Source organism: Ochotona curzoniae, unplaced genomic scaffold (genome assembly GCF_017591425.1).
Source record: "Ochotona curzoniae isolate NIBS_2020 unplaced genomic scaffold, NIBS_Ocur_1.0 scaffold_1037, whole genome shotgun sequence".
NCBI classification, from domain to species: domain Eukaryota; kingdom Metazoa; phylum Chordata; class Mammalia; order Lagomorpha; family Ochotonidae; genus Ochotona; species Ochotona curzoniae.
Window position 1 is genome coordinate 17,879,548 of NW_024467083.1, and position 10,236 is coordinate 17,889,783.

The window sequence follows — 10,236 nt, forward strand, 5'->3', positions numbered from 1 at the left end:
AAACATGTCTGTCCTCAAATCAAATATTGACTTAACCAATTTCCACGCAAAAGGTTTCATAAGCATTTAGCTAGGCTTACCCTTGATCCTGTCACTTGTATCTTTTAAACTAGTCACCTATTCCTTAATGATCTTTTACATTACAGTTGTTGCTACCCTTTATTGAACTTTAGTAAGTGCAACTGCTCTCAGTGACCGTATGTGTAGACTCTCCTCCATATCTGCTCCCCTCCTGCACTAAGACACCAAGGTCAAGTACACTGTCCTGCCAATTTCAGAAGGCTGTTCCATATGCGTTCACCACATGAGTCTTCCTCCTTTGCAGGTGACCTCTGATGGAATTCCAGGTTCTGATGTAGTGCCACATCATGGGGCAGCAAACCAGCCCAGCCCAGCCCAGCCCATCTCAGGAAGGTTGTCTCAAGGGCAGGTGCAGCACCTTTAATGGTGAAGTGAGAGACAGCTGCAGGTACCTTCTCTGATCCCTGCATGCTTACAATCTCCTGCATGTGACTCTGTACCTCCTCAGATCCAGATGGTTATTTCCACAGTGCAAAGCCCCATTCATGGCAGAACAGGCTGGCTTTGCATTCCCAGGAGGCAATTCCAAACTTTTTCCAAATCCCACATTTCCAAACTTCCTGAACACCTGATGCAGGCCAGGCACCATGACACATATCACAGGGAAGACACGGAGGGATTCTCTGTGAATTTATTAAGTTGGTGTAGGAAAAAAAACAACAAGTACAACAATTATAGATAATGTGACACTGTTTATTGAGAAACATTCTGAAAATATAGACCAGAATATCCATGTCAGGGAAAGCATCCTGGAGCAGCTCCCAGTGGGTGTGCCCGACGACTGCCAGCCCCTCCCTATCAACCCTGCAGCTCTCAGAACCAGAGCCCAGCTGCATCAGGTTTCAAGCCGTGACACCATGATCCAGGAATGAGGAGCCATGCAGCAGGAAGAAACCAAGGAGAGGAACAGAGCAACATGCACAGGGCACAGATATGACCAGCACACCATGAAACCCTGCTTGATTAGCCACACCACCCACAGAATCCTGCTCCCCAGGTCCTGCTATGGCAACAGAACAAAGAAAATCCTTAAACATCAGCAAAGTCATTGCTGAGTCAGAGCTCCCATGGAAGAGGACAGGCCCAGGCTGAGATTCAGGCTTCCTGGGAAACAGCCAGCACCATAGAAACCTAGCTCTGGAGAAGGGCCAGCACAGGCCCGGCTACCTCTCTGGCATCTGAGGAGTACAGGGCCCCTGGTCCCTCACAGCAGAGACACTAACTGTGGGGTTGGCGTCAATATAGGAGGTCCGGCCCAGAGGGCCATAGATGAGGAAGAAGGTTGGCCAGGGTCTGTATGGGGGGGTTGGCTTAGAGGACAGGAGACAGTAGGCTGCAGAGGAGGAGACAGTGGAGGGAGAGGACTGAGAATGCTGAGGCAGGGCTGGGGGCCTGAGCTCTCCAAAGCTGATCCTACCCTTAAAACTAGAGTCCTACTTTCCTGTCCACCTGGCAATCTTAGAAAACACAGGTACTCTGATGAAGCGGCTGGATTTCATATAGGCAGCGATCTTTGGCAGGGCCTGCAGGGGCAGACACAGGAGCAGAGCTCAGGGTCTGTGGCCACACTGGGGTCCTAGAAACCACAGTAAAGTCACAACCCAGAGCCCCCTCCAGTGGGGAACAAGAGGAGTTGAAGCAGCAAAGAATTTGAGGCCAGGCTCTAATCCTCCCCTGACTCAGGGAGTCCTAACTCTTCTACGGGGTATCTGAGCGCAACATCACTGCTCCTCAATTCCTCCCGTGCTGAGGATACAGTGAGCTGCACCGAGCACACTCCTGGGCTTTGTGCCTGGATACCAGGGCTGAAAGTGCCCACCTAGTTTCTCAAGTTTTCAGCGGGATGTAGAATGTTCTGAGCCTAACAGGCCTGGCCTGGTTGTCACACAGTCCAGGACAAAGCTCTCACCTAGTCTCTGCTTCACAGCACAAAGAGCTGAGTCAACTTTTTCATACCCCAAGGCCACGACCTGGACCTCACCCAGAGCTGATAAGGAGATGAGCAGGCACATCACTCCATGAGAACAGAACAAAGATTGCAGAATGAACAATCTCTTGGACTAATGCCCCAAACCCTCATATCTGTGATAAAAGCTTTTGTTGCAAGTCAGATGTGCCTGGGTGACTGATGGGATCCTGAGAGTTGAGTACCTGGCTATGTTCCTCTGGGTGATGTCTGATGGGACCCTGAGAGCTGAGGGTCAGGCTGTGCTGCTAAGACCCATGCTGTGTTACCCTTTTCCTCCCTCCTACTATGTCTGCTGTTCTCAGCATGGAGTCACTTTGCATGTGCATAAAGATAAACATCAAGGACTGACCAAATGTCACAGAGAGAACATGTTGAGTACTAAATGAAGAAAAAGGCAGACAGAAAAAAAGTTTTCACCACAAACTCTTCAAGACAAGAACCTGCACCAGGGGCATTTCAAGGCCACTGAGATCCAGCACCAACAACACACCTTGAACAGCTCATTGCTTCCACATGGGGAGCTCATTGCTTCAACTGCTTTGGAGCTCAAGCACATGGAGTGTCTGTGTCTCTGACACTGAACCTCAGTTCTAACATGTCTCACCCTCCTGATGTCCGCTGCATTGCACATGTGCTCACTGTCTGGCCTCTCCTAAGGTCTCCAGGGATGGGAGACCCAGATTGGTCAAGGCCCTAGGTTATTCCTTGTAGAACAAAATTCAGAGAAGCCCGATTGCTACTCACCCATACACACTAGCGGCTCCTAGGAAGTTCAGCACAGCTGTGACGGGCTATGGGAGCCTGACATGTAGCTTTCCCCCTACTGGCTCAGTCTCCCTTTGAATGAACTGGGAGAGACAACTTGTGCAGATACACTGGACACAGCAGGTGCAGGATGCTAACCCTGGGTCCTGCTCTCAGGGGTTGGTCTGCAACTCAGCTCCAGGACTTAGCATGAAGTAACTGGAAAAGTGGAGAGAAGGATCAGGGAATCACCTCAAATCTGGCCATGAAATCCTTCAGGTTTGGGAATGCATCCAGGCAACCAGGAACAAATATACGGTTCTGGTCCAGGATGTCATAGACGTGGAAATCAGCAATGGTGATCTGCAGAAGCCAGGAGGACGGAGCTCAGGAACAAAGGAGACCGACCATGCCCCCTGCTCCTGCCTCCCTCCCTCCCTCGGTCTCACCTTGTCCCCTGCAAACCAGGGCCGCTTCCCCAGGAGCTGGGAGTACAGTGTCAGCTTGTCTGGGAGGCCCTTGAGGTAGTCAGGCTTCAGCTTCTCCTGAAAGAACAAAAGGCTGTCAGCACCCGCAGGCACAACTTTGGGGAGAGGGGCTGCCTGTCAGGGCTGCACATGGCCCCGCTGGCCAGGGGAGCAGCCGTCCTCACTGAGCGTGGCACAGGGTCCGTGTTCCTCCTCGGATTTCATTCATCAGCATCTGAGAGACTCCCACTGGCCCCTATCCCATTTGTGGGAGACCACAGGAGGTCACAGAGTAGTGCAGTTCTGTCCCTTAGTGTGTCATCTCTGATGTCCAAGCATCCTGCTGTGGGTCACTCCCAGGAGTGTCATGAGTGTAGGTTCCCTGGGACTCTGCTGGGGGTGAAAGCAAAGAGGCAGAGAACTAAAAGACCTTGGCAAAGAAGACGAAACTCTACCTGGTGGGCTGGCAGGAGAATGCTAGAGGCATGTGTACAGCTCACAAAGGATGAGAATGTGATCTGCAAGGTTGAAGGGAAAGGAACCCAGGACCTCTGGGTGACCCTGGGTTACTCATTACATAAATATGCTTATCCCTTTTGGGGCATGAACCAGTCCTGGGAAAACATGGCACACGCTCTAAGACGCTCCCATCTTGAACTAACATAACTCATGCCATGGACTTTGCTTCTAGGTACTGGAAGATGATGAGGAAAAAGCTGGGAAAGCTGGCTATGGTAAGATTGATTCAAAGGTCAGAAACAAAAAGGATTCTGAAGCAAATTTCCTCTCTTAGACATCACTGTTTACCCAAGGTCATTGGGACTGTGTCTAGGAGTATGGCAGTGATGTAAAAGATTTTAGTTCTCAAGACATAGAGACTACAGAATCAATGCGTTGGTCAGATAGGAAATTGCTTGGAGAATCATTCTCCCTAGGGAGTTTAGTAGCAAACAGGAGCAGTGCCGATGAGAACACAAGAGGTTAATTCCTCACTGAACCCACCAGGTCCTGTCCAGTGGGGCACTCACAAAGTCAGGGCTGTAACAGATCCTGAGGAATTGCATGCGGTTGTCCATAGCCTGGTTCTCCAAAATGTCCACGTGAATCTTCTCCTCTTCCGTCTCCCCACCTGCAGCACACACAGCAGACACCCTCAGCATCCCACACAGCCAGGCCCAGGGCACAGCCACAGCCCCACGCCCTCAGCCAGCCCCACTCACACAGGTTGTGCTTGCGGCCGAGATAGCGCACAATGGCATTGCTCTGGGTGAGCTTGTGAGTGCCGTCAATCAGGTAGGGCAGCTGGGGAGTGAGGAGGGAAGACACCCATAGCAGGCCCTCAACATGTACTCTGTACAAACCCTGGGTGAGCTCTGACGAGGGACATCATAAGAAAACTTTGCAGTGAACTGATAATGACAATAGCTGAGCACAAGGTCCTGGTCCTGAATCCTCTAAACATAGGAAGGATGTGGAGCCAGAGAGACACTTTGCACTTTTTCCACCCGACAGCCAGCCACCCATTTCCTGCACGTACATTGGGGAAGTCCAGGCCCAGCTTGAATTTTTCACTCAGCCACTGGCTTATGTCACAGTCTGGACCTGTGGAGAAGACCAAGTGAAACAAAACCTCCCCAGTGTGCAGCCTCTTTTCCTGGACCCTCCCAAGGAGTCAGGGTAAGACCACTAGGTAGGGCATGTGGGATCTGTGCCCCTCAGTCTCACATTCAAGGTCTGGAGTAAGGGGAAAGACTGACTGTAAGAGCTCTGGACCCTAAAGCTTTTAGGAAGTGTGGGCAAGGACCCAATGCTGAAACCAGGTTCTCAGCACCCCTTCCCAGAGCCATGCCGTGGGAGGCCACACTGCACCCACAGGGACCAGGAAGGGTAGGCTCTGCTTCCAGGGGTTGAGGTCTGCACAGGTGAACCACGGGTGGCCAGGCAGGGGTTGCTAGGTGACAGCGTGCAGTGGACAGAGGTCAGAGCAGGCAGGTGCATTACCGTCCCCCATGGTGTAATGCTTTTCCTCATAGCTGGTGCCAGTGTATTCCAGGAGTGCACGGACAGGGAAAACCAGCTGGGAAAGATGCCAGGGCCTGGTGTCAGAGCTGGAGGGACTCCGACTGGTGCTCTTATCGCCTCCAGGTGAGCCCCTATTTACATCTAACAGTATGCCCTTGCCTTTTGTCCCTACCCATCTCTGGGATGCCTGCACTGGGAGATCCCGAAAGCCTAGGCAGAGAAGTGCCAAAACTGGTACAGGAAACAAGGCCTAAAACCTCCCAAGCTGCTCAATGCCCTCTGTCCCACCCCGCGTTAAAAACTCACATCCCACTGGTCAGGCTGACCCCTCACTCACCCCTCGGACGTCCCAGTAACCCAGTGTCATAGGCATGGTGCTGCTAGTGCTGCAGTCCTGGGAGACTGGGCTTATAGGAAAGTTTCTAGGGCCTGTAAGTCCAGGGTGCAGACTGGCAGGGGCATGGCTGGCTGCAAACCCGCCCATTTCCACCCCGTCCCCAAGCTCTGCAATCCGTGGAGGCACTGAGCTCAGAGCTCCATTCCACCCCAGCTGCAGGTTGAGTCATATCTGAGGCAGTGCTCAGGTTTGGCTGGGCAGTTGGAGGTGTGCAGACCAAAGCCAAGTGCTGGCCCAGCATTGGCAATGCCCGCAAGCCCTCTTCACTGGGCTACCCTCTGCTGGGCCCCAGGAGTTGACAGTTTCCTTGGCAGGCACCTAGGGAGAGTGGTTGGCAGGGTAAGAAGGGTGGGGGATAGCATGGTGGGGGTTGAAGGTGGGATGGGGAGGGGCTTTTCATTGCCTACAATTCCCTCTGCTGCCTCTCTGTGCTGGGTGCTCGGCTCAGTCCTCATCCCAGGGAGGAGCAGCTGTGGCATGCCATCCCACTCTGGATTCTGGGAAGACAGGCTGCTGGGCCAGACCAGGATGGGGTGCCCCTTGACCAGGGGCAGGGACAGTAAGGGTGACCTCCCTCTTCCCATAAGGAACTGGAGCAACTGAGTTCCCTGAGGTGTTTAAGGATTATGTAAAGTAGCTGAATCCTATTCTGCTCCAGCAAGGGGGCAGGTACACAAGAGCCTCCCTGCCAGGCAGCTGGCTTTGGATGCATCTGGTTGGAGTGACCAGTTCCTCTCCAAGGCAGAAGCAGGGTCTTTAAGGGGCTGTGGAGTCTTAGGGCTCTGCACTCCTTCAAAGCTCAAAGCCAAGGGCCAGATCTTCTTCCCATCCAGCTCCCTGCTACTGGCCTAGGAAAGCAGCAGAAGATGGCCCAAGTGCATGGGGTCCAGACTTCCCAATGGGACACCAGGATGAAGCTCCTGCCTGGCCTTGACCTTCTCAGTTTTGGCTATCTTTGCCATCTGGGGAGTGAAGCAGCAGTTCAAAGATTCTCTTTCTCTCTCTTTCTGTAACTCCTTTTTAAAAAATCACCTTATTTTAAAAATTAATTTATTATTTTTTTATAATCTTGCATAGTTGATTAAGGTACAAAGTGTCAAGAGCTACAGGAAAGTGGGTAAGACCATTGTTTCCACACTAGCATCATTGTTTTGTTTTTTCCCTATATCTGGGGTCAGGGGAGAAACAAAGGGAGAAGCTCCACCCAGCCTCCCCCTCATCCCAGGTCCTTGATATGGGGCATGCTCTGAGGGTCCTACTCCAGCAGTTGTGATAGTTCAACTGTTCTGAATTGCTGCCAATCTCACTGTTCCAAGCACAGTGAAACCTATTCAGAATCCACTGGCTAACATAGTTTCTTCATGGTTGGGGTTCTGACATCAGCAGTTCAGTTGGAGGGAATCTCCAAAGAAACTTCGTCTGAGGTGATCCCAGACCTGATTCTCGTGTGTGCTTGCTAGTACAGCATCTGGCACAGTCCGTTGCCCCAATCAGCTTATGCACATGCTGGTAGTTACAATTGCTGGGTCATTTCTGTTTCCAGCCTTGTCTTGCACATGAACCAAAGGGTGTTGCAGTCCAGCCTGATCCTACCCACTTCATATTTGGCCCTCATGCAAACCAGTGGGAGCTGCGGTCTAGTTGGAGCGACTCCCCATAACCCCCACCAGGCCTGCCCCCCACCCTAGTTCAGTATGTACCACAGACTTGTTCAGTCTGTCCCACATCCCATTTAGCTCTCATACATTGCAATGTGCATTGAAGCCCAGTTCAACCCAACCAATCCCACTATCCAGCCCACACACATACTGGTGGGTGCTGTTCTGTCTAGCCACCCCCCTTTTTATTTATTTATTTATTTATTTTTTCACTGGTAAATTCAAAGTTATTTAATAGGTGCACATACAACTTGAATGTTATACATTTTTAAAGAATATATACAAGTATATTATATGTATACTATTACATGCTTAATATACTGTCTCAGAGAATTCAGACTTTTATAATGCTATTTTAAAATTTTAAATATGTTTTAATAGGTTATTTATTAGTACTATTAAAATCTTTTTTGGGACTATCACTATAGTAAATGCTTTATTTACATCATCATATTTAATATCAAAAAGGTCTCTGGAGACAAGTTGCTTTTGTTTTTCTATAAAGAAACAGGTATTGGCCTGGCACGATAGCCCAGTGGCTCAAGTTCTCACCTCGCTTATACCGGGATCCTATATGGGCTCCAGTTCAAATCCTGGCAGCCTACTTCCCATCTAGCTCCCTCCTTGTGGTCTGGGAAAGCAGTCAAGGATGGCCCAAAGCCTTGGGACCCTACACCTGCTTGTGGGAAACCTGGAAAGAGGCTCCGGGTACCTTAGCCACCCCTTTTTAAAATTAAAAAGAATATATGTATTTTTAATGATGTTAACATTGTTGATCAGGGTGAGAGGGATTGAGAATTAGGGGAAAATGGTGCCATCGTTGTTTCCACTTTGTCCATTTCTTGTTCCTCTATCTGGGGTAAGTGGGGAGAGAGTGAAAAAAGCCATACCCAGCTTTCCATCTGTCCCAATACCTAAGGTTGGGGACTGGCCACCCAGAATCAACTCAGGGTTCCGATGTGGTACATGGTCCAAGAGTTCTGCCCAAATGGTTTCAATAGTTCTGAGATGCTGCCTCTCTCACCGATCGAAGGATGAGGGAACACTTCCACTGTCCATTGGCTGACACAGTTGACCTTAGGATCTCTATTCACCCAGATTTTTGTTGTCATCGTTTGTCTGTGGCAGATGTCTAATTTGCTCTGTTTTCCTTCTTCTGCCATGGCCCCAGATGTCCTCTACAGACTCCATGGACTGCCGTGTCCTCCATGCTACAGATTAAGCCCTTGCTGGTGGGCCCAAGACTCCGTCCAGGACACCTGGGCTCTGCTAGACCACCAGCACCTGGAACTCCTGAACCCAGCAACCACACTGCAAAGGCAGGCTCAAATACTTGGGCCAGGTGAACTGGGCCCTGCCAGATCCCCAATCCCCCTGGTGCTCACAGACGTGGCACCGACTGTACAGGCAGCCTAAAGGACCAGGGCCAGATGATGTGGAACTTCTTGGAAGACAAACCCTTGGGGCTGATGGACCCAGCACTTACAGCATAGGAGGGCCCCACCAGACCCCCTACTCCTGGGACTCAAGGACCTGGCACCCATTGTGAAGGCAGGCCCCATGGACCTGGGCCAGATGACCTGAGCCCTGTCAGAATGCCTGTCCATGTGGCACAAGGACGCAACACCTACCACACAGTCTCTGCAACTTTTTCAAGTAAATAACTTGTTTCAGTCACTGCCATCATAGTTGGAGTGCTATATGATGGAGAAGTGCCTTTGATAGCAGTCTCTGCTGGCACTCTCTTTCTGTCTGCCCTTGGCTAGGAACATTTGCCACAAGAAGACTCTTTATACATGTGGGCCCCTTGGACTTGGCCCTCCCAGCCTAGAGGCCACCAGACGGAAGTCTCTGGTCTTCACAAATTGCTCCATCTCAGCCATTCTGTTACAGCAGCACAAACAGACCAAGGAACTAAGGTGGCCTGCTGGATGACAGAGTGTGGCTGTCACAGAGGGAATGACAGTGAGGGGGGAACCATGTCTCAGAAGACACCAGATGTCTGTTCTTTTGTTGGGGCAAAAGATGGAACCCAAGAGGAACCCCAGGCAGGATGGCCAGCTCTGACCTCAGCTGTGCAGATCTAGGGCTTAAGCCATGCCGTCATGCCCTGAACACTGAGTTCAAAGGGTACATAAGGTAGTGGCAGCAAAGTGACCCTGTGACCTGCACTATCACCTCCACAAGGATGATGCCCTCCCTGCCTGCTTTCTTCTCGCTGGCAGAAATCTGTTTGAAAGCTAACAGCCTGTGACCCATCACTGTGCTCTGTTTGAACGATAAGACAAGGGACCACGAGTATAAGATAAGTGATGGGTGAAACATTAAAAAGGCAACCAGCTGAAAGTTAAAGGGCAAGGGGATTGCGCTGCAGAAAATCCATCTGGGCAATTAGCCCACAGTTTACAAGGCCTGCAGGGTGTCAGCCCAGTGTGCCAGGAGAGGTTTCAGCTCACCTGGGTGTGGTGTGGTGTGGGCATGGGTAGGACAGGTATGGGTCATCCCACTTCATTCAGACAGGCCCCTCCTGCAGCTCAGGTCCCCTATCTGTGTCCAGGCTCGGGAAGCAGCCTCTGGCCTCAGAGTGGGTTGTGCCAGGGTTTGCCTCTTGTGGGGCACAGATGCCTGGCCCCTGTAGTATGACTGTTCCCACCAGATGTTAAACCTGTATCTGAACTTTACACCTCCTGAGCCTCAACAGATGAAATGTCTAGATGCAGTTGAGAAGACACTTCTGAAATGAGCCAGCAATAATTGGAACGAGACTTTTGAAAGACAGAGCCAACACCGTGGCGTTGGAGGTCAGAGCCCCTGAACTATGGGTGCTCTCCACCAACCGCAAAATGTAGAGAAGTTCCAACATTTCAAGGGGCGCTGTGCAGGATAATCTAATTGGAC

General features: G+C 50.9%; 1 protein-coding gene across 3 annotated transcripts; it reads right to left on the bottom strand.

Annotated features, from left to right (window-relative positions):
- Nucleotides 1-1,373: 1,373 nt before the first annotated feature.
- On the bottom strand, nucleotides 1,374-5,656 carry LOC121168485 (glutathione S-transferase Mu 1-like). 3 transcript variants are annotated; one of them, XM_040998677.1, is made up of 8 exons: nucleotides 5,621-5,656; nucleotides 5,263-5,338; nucleotides 4,799-4,863; nucleotides 4,482-4,563; nucleotides 4,290-4,390; nucleotides 3,244-3,339; nucleotides 3,047-3,157; nucleotides 1,374-1,604 (listed from the first exon to the last, which is right to left on the bottom strand). In XM_040998677.1, exons 1-8 carry the CDS (start codon nucleotides 5,654-5,656, stop codon nucleotides 1,515-1,517), a joined length of 657 nt encoding a protein of 218 aa, XP_040854611.1. In that variant the 3' UTR covers nucleotides 1,374-1,514. The 3 variants fall into 3 exon arrangements, with proteins under 3 accessions (XP_040854611.1, XP_040854610.1, XP_040854612.1); XM_040998676.1 differs by having other exon boundaries at nucleotides 3,244-3,377; nucleotides 4,286-4,390; XM_040998678.1 differs by lacking the exon at nucleotides 3,047-3,157.
- Nucleotides 5,657-10,236: the final 4,580 nt, after the last annotated feature.